The sequence below is a fragment of the Rousettus aegyptiacus genome, unplaced genomic scaffold (genome assembly GCF_014176215.1).
Source record: "Rousettus aegyptiacus isolate mRouAeg1 unplaced genomic scaffold, mRouAeg1.p scaffold_m13_p_8, whole genome shotgun sequence".
NCBI lineage: Eukaryota > Metazoa > Chordata > Mammalia > Chiroptera > Pteropodidae > Rousettus > Rousettus aegyptiacus.
The window spans coordinates 67,146,668-67,170,505 of NW_023416311.1; the positions used below are offsets into that span (position 1 = coordinate 67,146,668).

At 33.5% G+C, this 23,838-nt stretch overlaps 1 protein-coding gene across 2 annotated transcripts in view; it reads right to left on the reverse strand.

Moving 5' to 3' along the window:
* The window catches only part of SCAMP1 (secretory carrier membrane protein 1), an 89,378-nt gene that overhangs the window by 2,733 nt on the left and 62,807 nt on the right, over positions 1-23,838 (reverse strand). The window contains exons 7-9 of one of the 2 annotated variants that reach the window (XM_016118845.2): positions 19,337-19,438; positions 16,444-16,561; positions 171-5,765 (exon numbers count right to left, since the gene is read on the reverse strand). In XM_016118845.2, the coding sequence (XP_015974331.1) occupies positions 5,601-5,765; positions 16,444-16,561; positions 19,337-19,438 (385 nt within the window). In that variant the 3' untranslated portion in view covers positions 171-5,600. Of the gene's footprint in view, positions 1-170; positions 5,766-16,443; positions 16,562-19,336; positions 19,439-23,838 lie in introns of those variants that run through there. The other variant, XM_016118846.2, reaches the window with a different exon arrangement.

Below are 23,838 nucleotides of genomic sequence, written 5' to 3' on the forward strand. Positions count from 1 at the left end.
TACTTCTTGATATTTATTTTAAAAAATTAAAAATAACCTGAAAGAATAAGACTTTGAAAAATGATTTATGATATATGCATATAAAGGTAGCTATACAGTTACTAACTGTTATAGAAATATATTCAGCAATAAGAAAAAAGTTCAACATATAATTGAAAACGATTACAAACCTTTATATGTTAAAATTCTCCAGTTGACAGCAACAGGAAACCAATTCAAAGAAGCTCAGGGAGAAAAAAGAGTAAGAATATTACTGGGATAATGGGATGAGATATGGATGAGCAGTCGGGCGCCATATAGGATATGGAAAGCTATTAAGATCTTTTCTACGTCCTACATGTCTTGTTCAGCTTTTTGGTGACTCCTTCCCTCATGGCAGAGTATGGCTACCCATATGTTCCAATTCTGCAACACTATAGATCTGCATAAATCTACATTCAGGATAAAAATTTAATGAGCCAAGCATGAGTCCACTATGGCTAGATAACATCTAATACCAAGTAGGTTTTTATGGGCCCAAAGAAATGATGCCATGAAGGATCTATTATAAGGAAAAAGAGAAAAATCTTTTTTTTCATTTTAGAAAAAAGTTGCCTTCCTAGAAAATTAGAAATATAAACCAAATGTTAATAGTAGTTACTTATGGGTTTGTAAAATTGGGAGCAACTTCATCTTCTTTTGCTCATATTTTCTCTAAGTTATATTAAAGTATATTAATTTTAAAAATTAAAAGTTAATCTTAAAAGCTAAACTATCAAGTCATTATGATATAATGCTAAGTGGAAGGAAAATAAGATTTTAAACATCCAGTTTATATTCCTTAACTCTATAAAATACATGTGTAGAAAAAGAATGGCAAACAAATCCAATAAAACAGCAGTGATATCCCTAGATGACAGAATTATTTATTATTAGATTCTATCATTTCCATATTTTTCAGTTCTACACAGGTATATATTACTTTCATACTAGAAAAAAATTAGTTTGTATGCCCAATAGACTCAGTTTTTATGTAGGTGACTCTATATTATAGTTACTGTGATGACCAGATAAAAGACAGTGATTTGGGGAATTTTTTTTCCTGGCTCCCAAACACCTAAAGAATATTACAAACTGCCAACATTAACAACTACCACAACCATGATTTATCTTGAGAATTACTGGCCCACAAAACATTATAAAAGTTCTGGAGAATTCTAGGATTGTATCTAAGTGATGAAAACACCTAAAGAGTTAAAAAAAAAAATCTGCACGCTATGATTCTACAAATTAGGACTATTTAAATATAGAGAAGATAATACTCAGAATAATTTGATATAAGTATATGAAACTTTACTAGGTAAAAGAAGATTAACTATTTTCTGTTCCTATTAAAGAAAAAAATGAGTTTTAGTGGCAAGATGGTTTTAGCTACATCATTAGCCACACCAAGCCCAGAAAAATGAGCTGAAAACCAAACCAAGATTCTGATAAACACAAAATTTAACACTCATTGCATTGCTACACAGTGACTCCCATGTCCCTTGCCATTTGAAAACACAAACAGTATTTTCAAATGAAAATTCTACAGGTTAAATTTTGTCCTACCCAAACCACAAAGTTAAATTGTAAATATGGAACCCACAGAAAGGGTATGAACACCGGAGAAGAGTCTTTTCCTATTTTCCTAGAATCTTTAAATTAAAGATATCTACTTAGGACAGATTAGTGGCAATACCTGGCTTAGAAATTTCTACAGATTTTTTCCTAGCTCTCTATATTCTGTGATAAAGTCCATAATAATACCCACCAATACAAAAAGCAGGATATTTTGTAAAATGTACCCTAATTCTAGTGAAATACTTCACTCTCCGTAATATTTAACCATTGAGATACAATTTTAGTTTAATAAACAAGTATTTAAACCAACTCTAATGTTTGAAAATATATTATTCTACTCTAAATAAATTTATACTATGGTACTTGACAATCTATGAAATAGGTATTCTTTTATTTTTAACCATCTTCAATTATTTCTACATTAACCACTTTTATTTCACCTTTAAAGGTCTTAATCACATGGAATCAACAAATTCCTCTAAACATTTCCTTAAAGAAAAAATGAAATGAGATACAGTGAAATGGTGTTTAACAGTCATGGTAATTCTAAAAGGAAAATATTCACAAAAATGTAACGAGTTCTGAATATGAACAGTCTGAACACAGATTTTACCAATATAGATAAAATTAAATGCTAATGTCAGTGTTTTCAGGAAAAGATATCACAATAGTTGTAAAAGTATTATGCTACTACAAATGATTTACAGCAACAACTCAAAAAATTTAACATAAATTCCCTCTAATATGCAAACCATACATTATCTCAACACGATTTATAGGAGTTACATCCAATGACAATCCAAACTCATTTTTATGTATTTTTCAAAATAAGATTCACCAGGAACATTATTTTAGATTATAGTTTTACATCCTCTTTAAATAACCAAGTGAAAGATCCAACAATACACAGCAAGGTACTTTTATCAATACATAAAACAGCATTAGGTAGCGATGTTAGGGAATAGAACGCAAGTTCAATCAAATCAATACAATACTAGTAAAAAGGCATCCATTTTAAACTACTAGGAAAAAATCTGAGCCGCAAAACACGTTTTCCATTTTGAATCTAACTTCTAGACAGTCTGTGTATTTTGACCTTAAAGTGGTCAAAAGGTTTAATATGAGTGAAGCTCACGTTTCACTACCTACAAAAGTCTAATGCAACAGAAAAATTGTCATTTCATGTTGCTGAGAGTTTTTAACTATGTCTTTTATATATTTTGTTTAGCGCGTGATAGAATTAAACAGATTTTTTTTTTAATCAAATGTGGAATTTTATACACATTAAACCCTCAGGATAATTTCGGCCTCTGAAGTGCTAATATAGTGTTTAAAATTATACAAACAAACATCCAGTAAACAGCATTTTATTTTATGACACTCTGTGTTAATACAATAAATATACAAAACTTCCAAACCACTGAAAACATGCAACATTAGAGGGACAGATGGAGAGCACTTATATAGAACTATGACAGTCACCATGACGACAGCGCAGTATTACTCACTGACAACATATACAAACATCCCTAGATAAATAATCCAAGTCCCAAATTACAAATCACTGAGCAATGATTTTCCAGTGTTTAAACATCAGTTTGAAATAAAATAGCCACAACTTAATATTGCAAACTGAAAAATGACATGGATGCTTACAATGTCAAGACCATTTCATGATTCTGATTCTGGGTAATGTTAATATTAAATGTAAAACACGAATACTAATCTTTTGCTGAATGAAAACATGACATTTTACTAATTATTAAAAGAATAAAAATATAGGAATTTAAAACCCCTATATCTTATCAAACTAGAAGCATTGCCATCATTTTAATGCACATTTGTTTTTAAAAAACAATTTTCTCCCATAAGCTTGTATTAACCCAAATAACTGGATTTTATAACATTTTCTCCAGCCACATAAAAAAAGGTACTGTTGGTTGTAATTATTCTTCGCTATTTAACAGTGCTACCTTTGGGGATTTCTACAGAATAAAGAAATTCTTGAAAAAACCTCAGAATTTTTTTTTTAAAGTCTGTATGATATATCTTTCATTTGTACTTTCAAGAAATATAAAAATGGACTTGAGATATAAATTAATGATGGACATAAGTGTTCTAGTATTTATTTTGTGGTTAATGTTTTAAATGTTTTTTTAAATCCACACTTAATAGAGTAAACTGATAAAACAGATTTTCAGTAAGATAGATTCTGAAAAACTTGAACTGACTTATTTCATTGAGAAAGTAGGTGGAGATTATCACTAATCAGAAATATTCATAAAGAGCTTTAAACTCATATTCTGAATCCTATTTTCATCAAACTAAAAGAAATACAAGTATATTACTTCAATACTGAGGTCCCAAATAAATCAAATGTAAACACCATCTGGATAGATTAGCATTACCAAGTATCACTATCGTGCGAAGCTTCTTTCATAAGTAGTGATAATTTACCATCCCACCCCCAGAATGAAACGCATTTTAACTCCAGATTTAGAGAGAAAAATGAAAGCGATTTAACCATTTGTGCCCATCCAATTTTTTTTTAAAAAAGGATTTGCAGTCTCAAATAATATAATCCAATTGACTATCCTCACTTAAAATCAAGTTGAATAACTCACTACCTATTATTCTGTAATCTTAAAATAGCTAATGACTTTCAAAACACAGTATCATCACCTTACAAATGTCTTTTGGTCATTTAATCAATATTAAAAATGATTCAAACTTTCAACCCAAATACACTATAAGAATGAACTCCTGTGCTGAATAGTAACAATTTTAATGTTATTATATTCATAATTAATGCATTCAACTGTATATTTTCTTACTTGGTGCAAGTTAACTGTTTTATTTTTTCTATTGCTGAAAAATTTTAATGGATTCAGTCTGCCTTTAAAATTGAAAGACTGAAGTGCATTAGGGATTCAAGAATATGTAAAATGCCAGGATCTTTTTATTTTTAATGCCATTAGAGATGAGTGGCTAAAAGAAAAATCCCTCAAATACTGTATGTTCTTTTTGGACAAGGAGTTAGGCTAGACTTTTAATACCTCTGTTAAAAATTATACATACACCCCCAAAAAGAGCTGCCAAACACAATCTCAGTTCAATTAAAAAGAGTAGCCACGAGAATATACCAAAGTTTCCATACAGTAATATTTTACTATGATATGAATACTGAAAAAAATTTTAAAAAGGTATTATCACTACAGTCTATTCCACCAATTTTCTACCTTTCTTTTGGATAATGCACTGCAAATTATATTCTTGTATTGCAGATGATAAATTTTTATTTAAAAGAAAGAATTACAGAAAATCCTCTATGATTCAATAAAGTCCCCAAACTTATAACCATAAGCAGTGCAGAACCCAAAACACTAATTCTTTCAATTTCAGAAATATGGTGCCCATGCAAGATCAGAGACTGATATCAAACTATCGACTACTCTAAAAAAAGAAGGTAAAAAGATAAAATTTACATTATCTACTACAAAACGCACATAGGCTCTTCATTGGTGACTGAAACGGCTAAAAAGCAAGTCAATCTAAATGTCCATAAGTCTCTGATGGCCTATTTCTGTCAATATAAATAAGGAAAAAGGAATAAAGCATCAATTTACTGCTCCAATGTGTAATCTTTAAATCTAAGATTCTTCGAAGAATGACTGTAACTAGTACTAAATGCATTTTTAATCATAAGTACCATATTAATTTCAGTCTCACCACTGAAATAATTTGAACATTCATCCCCCAAAAATATGGAGAATATTTATTTAGCATGTAATATTTTTTTCTGCAGGGGGCACTAAAATATTAAGAAACTATTAGGTAAATAATAAGACGAGGAAGTTTTTCTGTTTTTGCCCATGCATAAGTGAATTGGAAACATACATGCTGTGTTTACTGTGTGTTTTGAACATAAAAATATTTATAGAATACAGTAACTGGAGAAAAAAGTACAGTCAAAAGGTAACAGTGTATTGTTTGAAGATTCTCTAAATTTGGTTACCCTTGAAAGCATTCTGAGCTGCACTAGTTGCTGCAGTTGAAGCTGCATTTGCAGCTGCGGTCTGGACGGTTTTGTTGGACATCACACCTGTTGCAAACTCTTGTTGGGCCTTCTCAAAACTAGCACCTGTTGTGCGATATAGTCCATGTACCTACAGAGGCACAATAAGGTGGGAGAAGATAAGTGGTCAGCAACACATTTTCAGCAGCTCTTCAAGCAGCCTCAACATTACTCAGAGATAAAATGACTAAAATTCTAAGCATGAGTCCCAAGATCAAGAACATTAGGCATCACACTGGCACATACTGTGTTTAAATATTTTCTTAACACAGGTTTATCCTTTTCATCCCCAATGCAGAAGAGATAATTATGTCTATGCCAAATGAAAAAATAATTTAAAGAATTTAACCAAATGTAAAAAGCTATGTTTTCTGCTGTACCTAATTAGTTAATTAAGATATTACTGCATTATAAGAAAATGGTTTAACAAGAGACATTCTAATGTTAATACATTTACTACCCTAGACAAGTTAAATACCTTATCTATTTTTGTGTTAGCTACGTATATACCACTGATCATATTATAATCAAATGATCTTATGATTTAATGTATGAAGCACTATTCCTTCCACTACCCACTCTGTATACCATTTAACCTTTGGGATGTGGTCACTTTTAAAGGATCTACAGAGAAACACTTCCATAAACTGTCCATACTGATTCATAATTCAAATCTTGGGATTTATTTTCATGAGTAAGGTTCAAAAATACTCTATTAGTATATGTATTAAGGTTCAAAAATACTCTATTAGTATATGTATTAAGATGAACTATGAAGTGCATCTATATATATATGACATTGGCCACTCAATACAAATTTGAGGAAGAAAATAATAAAGCAAATTAGAACAAATATTTACTATATGCTTACAAACTTGTGGGGGAGGAAAGAAGAAAATGCACTATGATTAGGTCTAAATTAGAAGCCTGACTGGCATGCAATCAGAGCAGGTTTGCAGAATGGGGCAGTGCACCCCAGTCAGTCCTTTTCCCAAACCTGGTAGAAACTGGTAACTATGGAGTAAACGAGGAATAAGGAAAAGTAGAATGCAGAATGAATCAAAGACATTCAAGCCAAGTTTGGATACTGGGAAGTCATTTCAAAGATAGAGAGGATAGGCTGGTTTAGCAGGGAAAAGAGATGCTAGGTTAAGTTCTAAATATTCATACATTCCACAAATGTTTACTAAATACCTACTCTAGGTCTGCTACAGCAGGCAGGTGAAGATTTGGTTTGGAACTCGGGAAAGGAATGGGCCAGAGACATAGACTTGGAAACCACTGACACCTAAATGGTAGCTGCAACTCTGATATAAATGAAACTTTCCAAGAAGAATGCACAAATTAGAAAGAGAAGAGAATCAAATACCAAAGCTGATTTAAAACACCAATATTTAAGAGGTATCCACAAGAGGAAATGATTAGGAAAGGAATGGGAAAAACCAGGGACCTTCTCAGATGTCAAGGGAAGAAAGCATGTTAAGGAATGAAGAGCTGTCAAGGTAAAAGATAAAAATACCCAGACAGTTCTGAGTTCTTCTGATACAGTGGTGTGAGCAAATGCCATATTACCATGGATCCAAGTATAAAAGAATTAGGGAGAAAAAGAGAGGACTGATAAGCACATAAACTGGCAAACCCTAAAAGTTTTTTTCTTCTAGTAACCATAGCTCTAGCATAAGCATAAAAGGAATTATTTTTATTCCCTTTTCAAAACCAAATTTTCTATGGAACATTAAAAATACAGATAAAATCACTACTCTTATGTTCAAGAAAATTATCACAATGAGTACATACGAGTAGATTCTAGAAAATGAAGTGCATTCTAGAAATCTATTAAGCCTCCTTTACTTACTAAGACCATCAGAGCAATCTAATTACAGGCCCACTTGTCTCTCTCTTCCCCTTTCCCATGTTTATGGGCATGTAATAAATAAACATCTGTTATAATTTGCTTTGTTATTTCCTTTTCTAATTTGTTTTGAGTACCTGACGTATTATATTTATGGGCTTCATAGTTTAATTACTTAAAATGAAATTCATATCCCAGCAGGGCAGAGACAAAATAAGGTAGGAATAGCACACACTTCTCAACAGTTTACATCTACATAGACTCAGAGAGCCACCTAGAGGGAAAAGACTACAAAAGATTCAGTGTCCAGTGCTCAAATACTGTATTAAACCCACCACATCCATGTGAAACGGGTGATTATTTCAGTGTTCTAGCAAAATGACAGGCTAATTATATGAATCAACAACACAAAAAAGCTTATCATTTCCCTATGTTTCACAGTGGTATCTATTGATGATTCATATTCCTTATGAAACCAGGAACAAAGTTTAAAGATAAATTACTGTAATTTAAAGAAACGAACAACTTAAATACTTGTTATCTCTTCTACTTATGAGAACTGCATTAACCTAAATATTTAGATCTAGGTGTATCACAGAAAGATCACGAGGTTTGTTATCTACTGATTCCACTACGCTCCAGCTGGCTGGTCACCACTCAAGTTTACTTCCCATAAAACAGGAATATTTGTTGGCCTGTCTCTGGGAGTCCTCCTAAGAATCAAATGATAATACATAAATGTGTTGCATTAAAAAAGATTAAAATTAATGTTTAAATCTCTGCAGAATTATCATAGCCAAGATGCAACCCCAGAAATTGTTCTGCTTCCTTAACGTATCTTCATAATGATCTTAGTGTACACTGGGGTGACACATGACACACAATTGTATACTATAGGAAGCAAATAACTATGGTACTTTACTTAATCAAAATAATCCACACATACATTTCCATTAAAGCTTACAGATACCATGTCAAGAATTCATGCTTTTATTAATAGAAGATCCTGGTCTTACCAAAATTATTTTAACTTTTTTAAAAGTTGAGGAAATACAAACAAGTGAGTTTTTGACATTTTTATTCTTGTTTTGAAATTTCAATAAACTCGTGAATCCCTGAGCCTAAATTTTTCAATTAACCGTTTCCTAGAAACCCTCTATGTACTCTCCTGCCCATAGATCTGGGTCAGTATAACTCTTTTGTAACCTCTTAAAGTACCACTCTAGTTTCACACTATTGAAATCCCGCTCATCCTTTACGGTTTATCTCAAATACCGCTGTCCTCTTTCTGCCAGAACTAGCTGTGGCTCTTTCTGTTGAGTGCACCTCCAAATCTTTGTATATCTTTTAGGGATGCATATTGTCCTGCTTCTGTAAGGTTTACCTACTGGTCTTATACCCCAAAAGCTTTTAGTTCCTTGAGAAGATGAGCTAATGTCCACTCATTGTTACATTTCCTAAAAGACATAGTAACCTGTGGTAGAAGCCACTGAATAATTGTTTCTTTTTCTGCTAGGAACTAAACAAATGGCCCCAAATTATCCTCATTTTTTTTTAAAGTTACCAAATAAGTACAATACTGCTTTAGCAAACTATATCTGTTACAAAATAAAATGTTTAGGTTGCAATTATCTCAGAGGTTAATTTTTTTAAAAGTGAAGTTACTACTTCACACCTACTAGGATAGCTATGATCAGAAAAATGATAAATAACAAGTGTTGACAAAAATGTGGAGAAACTGGAATCCTTTTACATTGCTGGAGGAAACGTAAAACAGTGTGGCCACTGTGGACAACAGTTTGGTGGTTCTTCAAAAAGCTAAACATACAATTACCATATGACCACCAAGCAATTCCACTCCTATGTACATACCCAAAAGAAGTGAAAGCAGAGGCTCCAACAAATACTTGTATACCAGTATTCATCATAATGGCATTATTCACATTAGCCAAAAGTAGGAAACAACCTGAGTGTCTATTCAATAGACTAATAACACAATGTAGTCTATACATGTGATGTAATATTATTCAGCCATAAAAAGGAAACTCTGATTCATACCATAACATGGATGAACCTTGAAAACTTTATGCTAAGTGAAATAAGTCAGACACAAAAGAAAAATACTGTATGATTCCAGAATTAGTAGACTCACTGAGACAGAAAGTAGATTAGAGATCACCAGGGGCTGGGGAAGGGGAATGGAAAGTAACTACTATTGACTGCAGAGTTTCTACTTGGGGTGATGAAGTTGTGGAAATAGACAGTGTTGACAGTTACACAACACTGTGAATACAATTAATGCCATGGAATCGTACACCTAAAATGACTAAAATGCAAATTTTATGTTATATATATATATTTGCCATAATTTTAAAAGATTAATAATGAAATATATCAAACACCATTGACTTGTATACTTTAAATGAATTGACTGCATATATGAATTATCTCGGCGAAGCTTTAAAAATGTACACAGATGATTTAGATGAAAAAATCATATGTCCAGCATTATAAAAACAAGCAGACCTGCCAAATTTGAAGATGCCTAGGTAAATATACAATAGTTTAGTTATATTAACCTAGATTTGGAATGTATTAAGTAGCCTAGTACTTACAGAAAAGGAAAACAAAATAAAAATTTGGAACAATAAAAAAAAATGAACATACTAAGAATAGCAACTAAGGACAGGATGTAAACGACCTGCTCAGAGGGATATAGCATACCTATGTGTGACTACAGAAAGCCAGTAGAGTAAAATAGTCAGCATTCTGTCCCAGATCCAAAATAAAGCTGGGGGCGGGGGAGGTGTGAACAACAATGCTTTCAAAGAAAGTGAGAGTCACTTAATCTAAGAAGGTGATCCCTTTATATAATAATAGAATACTGTCACAAAGCGTTTACTGTAATATACTGTTTTCATAAATTAGACTTATCATTACTTTGGATTGAACAGTCAAATTCTACACCCACACAGAAGAGTATTTGCAGAATAGCTAACTTAGTATACAAAAAGAATTTTTTTTAACACTTAAGGAAACCTGTTTTTTTAAAGAGGTGAAAAATCTTTTTCTAAAATTCTTCCAAAATGCCGACTATTAATAATTATTTTATGAACCCATAGATAAAAGTCTAAGAACAATTTTTTAAATTAAATGGAATAATCATTCAAAACTAGGTCCCGAAAGGAATACAAATTATTTATTTATCTCTTCGGTACTAAGTTATTCTAGCTCTTATACCAGCTAAAAAAAGGGGGAAATCTTGGATTCCCCTCAGAAATAGCTTCCTGTGATTCATTCATTTATTACTATTTGAACCATTTATACTACTTCCCCTTTAGCCTCAAACTATTATTCAATTCAAATAGTTTACTATAGAAATATCTTTTTATAAAAAGACCATTTAGAAATAATCTGAGAGGAAATTTAAGAAATCTGTGAAAAGAAAAATTGAACTATTAAGAGTTTTAAGAAACATATATTATTGCATTTTAATTATTTTAAATTTGGATTTTAAGATGAGGCCAGAGTAGTGGTGGGAACAAAGTTAAATTACCATAGAGCTCCTACTGGGAGCTCTACACACCAAGGATTACCTGTTCCAATTATGCAAGACTTCAGAATGCCGATGAAATCCTCAAAATTGTATATACTGTAATTAAAATAAACATATGCCACGGAGCACGTTTAGCTGGGGACGGAGACACAGAATAGCCTAAAAAGTCACAATTCTACAGTCAAAATAATGTGCACAGATAATTTTTAGAGGGCATAACTGTTTATGAAGAGCCTGACCCCTAGCGGTTATAAACTATGGCTACATACTCCCAAAGGATTAAAAAAAAAAAAAAAAAAAATCCAGTTTTGAGCAAGTGTGGGGGAAAAAAGAAAGATCAGATGTTTTGATTGAATCTCAATTTCTATTAAAGAGAAATCAATGCCATTACAATAGGAAAGCTGGCTCAAATTGCATTTTAGCTTAAATTATCCCCATTTATTGTACTTCATAAAATCGTACAGAAAATCTCATCTAAATTCCTATTTCATAGATAAAGAATATGAGATTCTGAGAAGTTTAAGAACTTGTACAGCACTGACAGACAATGAACACATATAGAAAGAGGTAACTGGTAAGTCTTTAACTATAAAGTCAAAAAAGTCAACCAAAATTGAGTATGCTGCACAATTTTCATATCAGTGCTTTTATTTGGGAAGCAGTCATGTTTCTTTTGAATGCCTGGCACACAACAAGCACAACTCTAAATTTTTCCTTTCATAGATGGGATCCTGAAGGACTGTGCACCTGGCGGGGGCGAAGGCCTGCAAGTCAAAGACTTCAGAGTGCTGCACACAATAGCCAGTCACATAGCAGCTGCGGAACAAACACTCCCTCCACATCCTGACTCTATTAATCATCTGTGCCACATATTCCCCACCACCACCACTGCTGGTTAAAACTCCTTCCTTATTCTTCCCTCAGCAGATTCTCAAATGTTGGGAGTGTTTGACCATAGGCCCTCTTCTCACTCCATATCCACTTTCTGGACTTCATTTTCATCAAGAACTCAATACTTTCCACATCTTAAAAACCAGCCTAAAGCTCTTTTCTTTGTTCCCAACTTACATATCCAAAAGCCTACCAAGTGTTTATACTTTAATGTCCCACCAGTATTTTAAACTCTCCACATTCAAAGTTGAAAACATCTTGATGCCCAAATCTGTTCTTCTTTCTGTACCTTCTTCCTGAATGACCCATCATCTAAAAACCTGGATGTCATCCTTGAGATTTCCTCATCCTCTACTCCCAGGACCAAGTCGAATCAATTGCTACCTGCTCATTTTCCCTTACTACAGTTACTTTATACTGTCACTTTCTTAGTCTAGACTACCACTGTTACTAACCAGCTTCCTAGCTTGTCTCTCAGTCTTAATTTCTCCAAGTACCACACCCCTGCCCCACATATCTCAGATGTTTTTATGGAAGTCTTTCTAAAGTTCAAATTGGATCAATTCAGCTACTCTCCTCTTTGAACCTCTTCTATGGCTCACTAGAAGATCCCAACTTCTTAACAAGGTTTCCTACAGGATATACTACACTAAGGTGTTCGGTCTCATCTTTACCTGCCCACCACCACCACCAGCCCACTTTTCTCCCTGTGAGACTCAAGCACCAAGTTTATTTCCCATCCATTCTGAGTTACTTTCAACTCCCCGAATATGCCGTCTTATTCCTAGCAACTAGGTATGAACGTGGCATCCCTGCTGCCTGGTGCTACTTATCTTCTCCCTTCACACTTATTCCTTTACTTAGACAACTCCTGTTCATCATACCTCACCCCAAGGCAATGCAAAATGAACTCACTTCTAAAAAAATCTCCAAAACTTGGTTAGCTGTCCCTCCTGTATGCTCCCTATACTTGCCCCTATAATAGCTACTAAATCAATGAACTGTGGTGCCCATTCATTTGTTTCTCCTTCCACAACAAAATGTTAGCTACTTGAGCTTACAGTACAGTACCTGGCATGTAATACATGCTCTTCAATGGTTGTTTAACAAACAAATGGAATCTGCAATATACCACAAAACTCTCTACTATACTCTAAACTTATTACGATTCTAGTTTTATAAAGCACCCCCAGTGATCCATCTGGAATAATAAAGGAATTTCTGAAGAGATATAATGGTCGGGTTTATTTGGCTAGGCTACAGTCTCCAGTTACTAATCAAATGCTAATCTAGGTCTTGGTGTGAAGGTATTTTGTATATGTGATTAGCATCTATAACTAGTTCACTTTAAGAAGTATCCTGACTGATCTGGGTAGGCCTGATCCAATTAGTTAAAAGGCCTTAATAACAGAACTGAGGTTTCTCTGAGAAAGAAGAAATCCCACCTGTGGACTGCAGTCCAGCTTCTGCTTGAGAGTTTCCAAAGCTTCCTGACTGCCTGCCCCATGGGTTTCAGACTACCTAGCCAGCCCCGACACCCACATAAGCCAATTCTTTTCAATAAATCTCTTCATTCCATTCTGCTTCCCTGATGGAACATTAATACAGGCACTTACTAAACAGAAGTATACACCAAACCATACTCTGAATATAAACTTATCAAGAAACTACAAAGACCAGGAAATTAATTTTAACTGAGGCCCTGTGCTATGCAATTTACATTCATTGTTTCAGTTAATCCTCACACCAATCCTATGTAAGTATTTATTCTCATTCCTCCACTCATTCAACACATATTTGAGTGCCTATCACATGCCAATCGCTGCCAGTCACTGTTTTAGAAGTGAGGAATACAACCCGAAATCACACAGACTAGGTCCCTGCTCTCACAGGCCTTGGAGTACAGGTGAAGACACTGAACCTTAGTGGTTACAGAGCCTGTCTCAGCTCAGACAGCTGTATGCAAAGGTGCCCGAACTTCAACCTGAGTTATAAGGTTCCACAACTCTTGCTCTACTCATTGAATTCCAATACTAAAAGACATATTTGACCTGGAGAGCTTAAGCTGGGTACCCAGAATATGTGCACTATACGGTATAGAAAGTGGCTTATGCCCAGGTCCCACAGTGAATAATACAGACAGCAAGTTTCCCAAGAAAATTAAGGATGGCATAATCCCTAAGACATGGGGTAAGAGGCTGGAAGATTTGAGCAAGGTCCTGAAAGAACACTAGCAGGTCTTCAACTGGCAGAGAAGATAAAGCAACCCAGAAGAGGCACAGCATGAACAAAAACTGGAACAAAGGAATGTACATGATGCAAAGAAAATGAGTAGTACAGTTTGACTAGAGCAGAAAGTGTGGATCCAGGATGTGAAAGAAACTAGCCCCCTATTTCCCGCTGTCACCACAATGTCATCCCCCACCCTATGTCCACTTCAAAAATCTTTAGTGCTAGGTCTGTATGGGTTTTTTCAGATCAACATAGTAACAACACATAAAATGGAGTGAAGAAAGTGGGTTCAGGGTGTGACTGACCTGTAAAAAAATTCTAGATTAGCTGAGGTTAGGAATGAAAAGGAAGAGAAGGATAGAACGATAGCTAAAAAAAAAAAAAAAAAAAAACCCTAGGAAATTGACTAAAAAAGTAATGAAAGTCTCATAGAAGTAGTGAAAGTGCTGACACGAATGTTAAAAGGACTCATTTGAGGAAGTACTTAGTGCCACATCATTTACAGTAAGTACTTAATAAATGTTCCTTTAAAAAAAAGCTTAACATTTGTATACTGTACAATTCATGGTTTTTAGTATATTAACAGTGTTGTGAATATATCACCCATACAACTGATTTTCAGAACATTTTCATCATTCCAAAAAAGAAATTCTGAACCAATTGACAGCCCCTCTCCATCCTACCCCAGCCACAGACAGTCACTAATCTACTTTCTGTCTCTATAGGTTTACCTGTTTTGGACATTTCATGTAAATGGAATCATACAATATGTAGTCTTAATAAATGCTTTTGAATATGATTCAGAACTTCTGGAAGGAGGGCTAATTGAGAAGAAAATGATGAGTTTATGATGCATTACTGTAAGCTGATGATACCAATCAACTGGAGATGTAAACAGTCACCTGAAGATGCAACCAAATGTTTACGCAAAGCATTATATCTTCCGACTCCCAGATTCTAGGTCACGCAGGTAGAGAAAAAACTGAAACAATGAGGATTTTTTCCCCAAGGAAAAAGACTGAAACAATGAGGATTTTTTCCCCAAGGAAAAAGACTGCACAGCACAAAAAGCAAAGAGCTGACTGCAGTTAAGATGACCTTTACTTATAAGCTGGACAAAGAAATGAAAGCGAAAGAATAGCTTCAGAGGCAGGAGAATCAACACAATTACGAAGACTGAGGAACAGGAGGAGCCACCTGCAGTGTAGAAGGCTATAGAGTTTGAAGAGTAGGAAGACTGAAAAGACCATAGGATTTAGTAACTTTAGAAAGCTGATTTCAATTGTATGTGTGTGTAGTTTAGAAAAGTAAAAGCTTTTATAATGGAAAACGAGCAGCAAAATTTGGACAGAAAAACACAGTCTAGCCTACAAAGTTGAGAATAAAAGGCAAATGTACAAGTAAAATATTTAAAGAGCACGAAGTGTCCTTAAATATAAGTTACAGTTATTTCTACATATTCCTTGTGCATATTCTCAAGTTACAAGACAGAAAAAAATAAAGAAAAGAATGTTGTAAGGACTTATTTTCTTTAAAGTGAGACCCACCAAAAAGTCTTTATCGTTTTAAAACACAGGTGTTATTCCCAGGGCTTCTATGTCATGTTTAAGCACATGCAGAATATCAAAAATATATATCCGAGCCACAATTAAACTTTATATAAACAAATAAAAGCACTGCTTTCTCTTCCACTCTATGTAATGATTTTCTTTGCAGGCTGAGAAAACAGCCATGGGAATTCTCTAGAAAAAAGTATAGATAATTGGGTAGTCGCTAAAAACAAAATTCATGTCATAACCCAGCCTGAACCTGCCACCAGCTCACTTTATATTGTTAGATAAATAATTTAGTGTCTTTAAATTTTAAATACAAATAAAATGCACATACCACACAACAGTTTTACTTCTATTTATTAATCGGGTTAATATGCTTAATATTCAAAAAAGAAACTGGACTGTATAAAAATAATCTAAATTTTTAAAATGAGGCTGATTCTTCAATTCATGAAAAAAGCCTTCAGTTAACAGGATTTTAAAATATTTCCTTTTTATGGGAATTTAAAAATGTGATGCAATTTTTAAAAATGTATCTATTATAACTTTTAATTGTAAAAAGTAATCTTTGGAGAGCAAACTTGCACAAGAATATCAAAATGACTTGAGGTTACACTGAAGTAAGAGCAAAATGGGAAAATGAGAACTGAACACTATAATAATTTACAGACAAAATGTCACTTACCTTTTTAAACATAACTAGTGAGATGACTGCTGATGCTGTGAAAAGTGCTGCTATGATTATCATCATGATTCCAACAGGAATACTTTTGTTGAGGCCAGTAAGGGATGAAATCCAACCACTAGAAAGTAATAAAAGGAAAGTATAATTAGGTAAATAAATCAACGCACACTTTTAAAAAATAATATAACGACTAACACATATTCAGCTCTTAGGAGTTCAAGTTCTTTATGTATGTTAACTCATTTAATTCTCACTGTCCCATAAGATAATGCTGTTTTTAATCCCTATTGTACAGATGAGGAACTAAGTCACGGTAATATTCAGTACTTGCCCCAGGTCACAGAGATAATAAATGGCATAGTCTGAATTCAAACCCAGACACCAAACTCCGGCCTTAAGTGGGTACCACCAGATTTTGTATTTTTTAAGCCTATGAGTTCATTATTACTTTCTCTTAAAGTTAATTTTAACGTCTGCTTAATTGTGGAAGAAAACCATAGACCCAACAGTTAGAATCCAGAACCTATAAAAAACTTTCAAAGCTCAACAGTTAAAAAAACTTTTCAATTAGAAAATGGGCAAAAGACATGAAGAGACATTTCACCAAGAGGATACAAGGATGGCAAATAAGCACATGAAAAAATGTTCAACATCAAATACAAATTAAAACCTCAATTAGATATCACCACACTCCTATCAGGATGGCTAAAATAAAAACAGTGACGACACCAAATGACAGTGAGAATGTAGAGGCTGAATCACTAATATATTGTTAGTGGGGTTGTAAAATGGTACAGCCGTTTTAAAAAACAGGCTGTTGGTTTCTTTAAAAAAAAAAAACAATAAATGTGCAACTTCCATAAGAACCAGCAATTATAATCTTGGGTATTTATCATGGAGAAATGAAAACTTATTTTCACATGAAAGTCTATTCACAAATGTTCAGCTTTATTCATAATAGCCCTAAACCAGAAACTCCAGAGTCCTTTAACTGGTAACTGGTTAAACAAATTGTGGTACATCCATACTATGAAATACTACTCAGGAATAAAAAGGAATAAACTATTAATATGCATGCCAACCTGGATGAATCTCTGGAGAACTACACACTGAGTGAAAAAAGCCAAACGTTACACACTATATGATTCCATTTTTACAGCATTCTTGAAACCACAAAATAACAAATGATGACAGATTAGTGACTGTTGGAGCTGAGGCGTGAATGGGGGCAGGATGGAAGTGAATGTAGCTATAAAAGGGCAACATGAGGGATCCTTTGGTAATGGAAATGTTCCTCATCTTCATTGTATCTATGTCAAGATCTTGGTTTTGATATTGTAGCATAGTTTTGCAAAATGTTACCATTGGGAAACACTGGGCAAAGGGTACCTGGGATGTCTCTGCATTATTTCTTATAACGGTATGTAAATCTACAATTACCTGAAACAGTTTAACTTCTTTATGGCTATTTTTTTATTTATTAGATTTTACTTAATTAGATATTTTTATTATTGAAATTTTGGGGTGACACTGGTTAATAAAATTGAGTAGGCTTCGTGTACAATTCAATAATACATCATGTGTATATTGCATTTTGTGTTCACCATCCAAAATAAAATTTCCTTCCACCACCAAATATTTGACCCCCTTTTCTCCTATCAACCTCCCCACTGCCCCCTCCTTTCCTCTGGTAACCACTTTTTAAAAAATCTGCTCATTTACATGAGGTCTATCTTAAAACAGGTTGTTCTGTATACACCCTTCGCTAGCAGATTCCTGTCCTATTTCATCATTGCATACGCCCTTAAGTTCAATTTTAACACTTTTTTCTACATTTGTACTAAAAAGCAAAAGAAATTACTTCAATTTCATATGAAAAAAAACTTGTGCTATAACATAAGCAGTATAATTTTTTAACTAAACATTTAAAACACTTCCTTTCCCTCAAATGCCAAAGACTAAACACTATTTAAAAAGATGACAAAAGCTACTTTTTTTGATAACTGATTTGAAACGTCTATATAAATGCTCTGCATGTCTATATGTCCATTAGATCTGCAAAGCTACCGACAGTTGCCTGATTGCCAATTCAGTAGGAGCATACTAAATATTAAGTCCTTAATACACTCCAATTATATGCTCATTTTAGTTTATGTACACAGTGAGGCAAAGTTGCCTGTATGTGCTTTTAGCTTACAAGAATTCAACTGTATGCCACTCAGTTATAAGAGGAAGAGAGGAATAGTTTTAGAGATACGTACTCTTCCACCTGCCATTTCATTCAAGGAATGTTTGCTCTAGAATGTATAAAACGAGATATAAATCTGCAATTACCTCCTAGCCTGGATCTAAGTAGTCTCAGTTTCTGAAGATCCCCAACTGAGTAACCATTCTGCCATCTGAGAATGATTCTGTTATTTAAAGATACATGTATATATGTGTATTCAGTGATTTCACTTTTCAAAGACTTTTGTCCATGTACCTGTGTGTGTGTGTGTGTGGAAACATGTTTGTATACCTAAAATAGTGCTTTACACACAATAGGCGCCCTTTTCCTTAAAATCTTTAAATTTTTGTCTCTCCCTTCCATGATTGTTGGCCATCCTACTATCTGACCACTCCTCAGTCTCCTCTTTTACTCTTCCTCTTAGTGCCCATTACAGACACACTTTACTTAAACTAGATATAATGTGCTGTTAAAAATAGGAACAATTTTCAAATAGAATGGTTTGTCCAAAAGTTATTTATACCTTAAAAATGTTTAAATAGTAAAAAATGCAATTTTTACTTTTGTTTACTTTTGCTAATCTGACTTTTTTGTTAACTAGTTTTAGGAAGCCAAAAATTATATAAAGATACTAGATGAACAGATTAACTAGAGTAAATGACTTACCAGTTGCCCCAGTTGTGAAATCCTGCAGCCTGTAGTACATGTACAGCAAACTGACAAATATAGACGAAGAAGAATACAAAAAATCTGAATGAACTGTCACTCCTTTTAAAAAATAAAATGGGGAGGGGAAGAAGAGGAAAATGTCATTTTTCTCAAATATCTTTACATTCACATGAAGACTGACACTCAAGCAATAAAAAATAAAAATATTTTTTAAAATACCAGTGCCAACTACCCGAGGCTTGAAATTACAACACTAACATAATAATGTATGTGAACCCTTTATCCAAATGCTACAGAATAGTTATTATTCCAACCTCACTCTATCCTTTCGATTTCCAACTGCACCACAAAATATCTTGGCAAAAAAACTATTTTCCTTTTATTTTATTAAATAGCTTCACTGAGTTATAATTTACAATTAACTGAAAATATTTAAAATATACAATTCGATAGTCTGACATATACCCATGAATCTTTTCCAATGAAAAGAAAAAATATATTCCGAGTTTTCTTGTCCATGTGAGTAATCCCTCCTTCCCCTCCCTAACCATTGCTTTCTGTCACTAATTTTAATATTTGAGTTTTATATAAATAGAATCATACAGTATATATATTTTTTCTTGTCTGCTTTCTTCCACTCAACACAATTATTGTGAGATGCACTCATATTGTTGCAAGTATCGAAAAGTTCATTCCTTTTCATTGCTGGGTAGTATTCTATTATATATACACCAGTCTTATTCATTTACCTATGACAGACATTTAAGATGTTTCTAGTTTTATTATTATAAAGCTGCTATAAGCATTCATGTATAAGTCTTCATATGAACACATATTTCCTTTTCTCTTGGATAGCTACCTAACTAGAAGTGGAATGGCTACAATACATGGTAAGTATATGTTAAACTTCTTAAGAAACTGCCAAACTGTTTTTCAAAGTGGCTATTTCCTTTTTTATTCCCACTGGCAGTGTATGAGTGTTCCAGTTCCTCTACATCTAATAGTATTGTCAATTCTTTAAATCTGAGCAATTCTAACAGGTATATAGTGGTATCTCATTTGATTTTAATTCGCATTTTCCAGTAATGAATGTTGGTGAACACTTCTCTGTGTGCTTTTTGTCATCCATGTATCATCTTTGGTGAACTGTTAAAATCTTTTTCTGAGGATTTAATTGGGTTATTTCCCCTACTGATGAATATTGAAAGTTTGAATATGCAAGTCCTTTATCAGATACATGCTTGGCAGGATTATCTCCCAGTCTGTGGCCTGTCATTTCAATATCTTAATAGTATCTTTTAAAGAGAAGTTTTGCCTTTTTATAAACTGCAATTTATTAGTTTGTTCTTTTATGGGTTTTGATTTTACCGTTGTATCTACGAAATCTTTGCTAAAGCCAAGGACACAAAGATTTTCTGTTCTTCCTCTAGAAGTTTTATACTTTTTGGTTTTATATTGAAGTCTATGTTCCTTTTTGAGTTAATTTTTTAAATATAATTTGAGAAATGAGTTAAAGCTTTGGGGTTTTTTTGCATACAGATATCCAATTGTTCCAACATCAGTTCTTAAAGAGTCTGTCCTTTCTACATTGCACTACCTTTGTATCTTTTTAAAAAATCAGTAATCTATGTATGAGTAGGTTTATTTCAAAATACTCTATTATGTCCCATTGTTCTATTTGTCTACCTTTTTGTCAATATCACAGTATGATTACTGGGATTTTCTAATAAGTCTTCGAATTTTCTAATTTGTTTTGAATATTCTAGGTTTTTACATTCTATATACCTCTTAGAATCACCTTAGTATTTCTATAAAACCACCTGCTGGGATTTTTATTTGAATTGCATTACATCTGTAGATGCATTTGAGATACAGAGGCACAACATAATAATACTGAGTCTTCCATCCACTAACAAGGTGGATGGAAGACTCTCTCCATTTATATTTTCTACATAGTTGATCATGTGATTTGTAAGTAAAGTTTATCTTCTTCCTTTCTATTCTAGAAGACTTTTATTTCTTTTTCTTGCCTGTTTATACTGGCCAGGACTTCCACTACAATATTGAAGAGAAGAGATAAGAATGAAGATCCTTATCTTTTCTTGATCACAGGCAGAAAGCTTTGTCCTTCATCATTAAGTATGAAGTCAGCTGTTGCAGTTTTTCATAGATGCTTATTATCAAGTTGACAAAGGCCCCTTTCATGCCAAGTTTACTGAGTGTTTTTATCATGAAAAGTGATTAAGTGTAGGATTCTGTCAAATGCTTTTTCTATACCAATTAAGATGACCATACGGTTTTTCTATTTTAGTTTGTAATATGGTAAATTATACTAATTTTCTAATGCTAAACCAACCTTGAATTCCTGGGATAAGCTCTACCCACTTGATTATGACATAGTATCACTTTAACATATTGTTGGATTTGATCTGTTTGGCAAGATTTTACTCCATTTTCTGTTCATCATAGTGACTATTCCAACCTCCAAAACACATTTTTCAAGGCTCTTAACATTTTAACTTAATCTTAGCATAAAACTGTTTCCTTCACCAGAGATAAAAACTGAAGCCATATAAATAGACCTCTTCAACTACCTACTCCCTACAATGACTAAGTTTATATATATCACCAGCCTTTCTTACTGCTTAACTGTGAAGAGGCAGCATCTCTTTTTTCAAAATTAACATTTGCATAAGAAATTTTTAGCCCACATTCTAGGTCCTCTGGAGCATCATACTTCAGTCGTTACTAATCCTCTCCCCTAACTTGTCTTCGCCTCTTTCACTAGGTTCTTGCCTTCAGTGTATAAACACATACAAATCTTTCTCATCTTTGAAGAGCCCTCCTTTAACCCTGTCTCCACTGCTAAAACTTCTACTTCCTCTATCTCCTTCTTTCCCATCAATAATACAAATCTTGAAGTTATACTACTGATTTCCTCTACTTCCCTCTTCTCATTCACTCCTCATCCACTGTAACTTGACTTTTCACATATTCCCCTCCAGAGGTACATCAAAGTCATAGGTAATCAATGCATTTCCAAGCCAAATTTCTCAAGCCTCTCTTTACTTCTTCTTGTGGCATTTGGCACTGAATATCTTTCTTAAACACTCTTTGGCTTTGGTTTCTGCAATACTGCTCACTTGTCACTTCTCTGCTATAAGCTGAGAAGCAGTTTATAAACTGCTTCAGTCTCTTAATTCGAGATCCACCTCCTTTATGTCATATTGTAAAACTTTTTTTACTGGAACACTCCCTAGATGATTCTTGTATCTTTTAATGTTTGAAAACCACTGACTATAGGAAGAAATCCAAATACTGTAACACAACATATAAACCTCTTCATGATATATATGCACAACCCCTGCTGCAGCCGCTCTAAATTGGAGGAACGTGTCTTGCTATCTCTACCTCAATGTCTTTATTAATACTCTGCCTAGAATGCTTAACATAGTCCAGTCCTCTCCTCCATCTCGCAAACATATACTCAGCTTATAAGATGAGTCACTAAGTCCACCTCGCACTCAAACAGAGAACAATTAAGTTCTACCTCCTAGAAAGAGTAGAATCCACATTTACTATTTGGAAGTCTCTTGTAAGGAAGATTTGTCTCTTCGGCTCCATTTATTGTTTTTCAGCAGTATAGGTTCATGGATAATTATTTTACTCTTTGGGTTAAAATTAAACACTATAATTATTTATTTTGTTGCTCAAATTTGTTCAGCTTTAGCCTTTTAGAATCTGTTTACTTAAGCACTTGATCTACATTCATCTCATAGTTTCCCTGTCCCAGGTCTAGGATCGGCCATTTCTCCAAAACTCAAAAAAGCAGATTTTAATGGTTCATAAATTATGTTTCTAAATCAGTCAGATTTAAATCAAATGGCATCACCTTATATATTAATTCTATCAGCAACATATTACTTAATGACCATCAAACTTAGAAAAATTATCATAAAAAATAATCAATGACAACAAAGTCTACAATCTAAAATGCTATTTTTATTAATAGAAACCCCATGTCTGCTTCCTCTCTCCAGGCTCACTAGGTAAACAAATATCATTTGTAATACTCAATTTTCTTACTGTTTTGAAGTAGATATTTCTAAATTACATTTCTATTTCCCTGTCCCTTTGGTAGAGAAGGAAGACTATACTTAACATTCTTTTTACTTGCTAAAGTTTTTACTTTATTATGTGTGTACAGAGAAAATAAAAATATCAACATCATTAAAACTTTGTGTTACACTCTGAATAAGGACCTCATACATAATGTCTAAAGGCTTCACAACTGCTACTACCTATGAAGGACCTTTCTACTTAGTTCCAAACTCACAGATACAGTCTAGAAGCTGAAACTGCCTAAAAACAACTTCCAGCTGAGAAATCTATTAGAAGGTACAGAATATGTTTTTGAAAATTAAGCAGTCCTACTTAAAAGAAAATATTTCTAAAATATTGCTTTCAAATACAAAGGGAAGAACTGCCTTCCTCTCCTA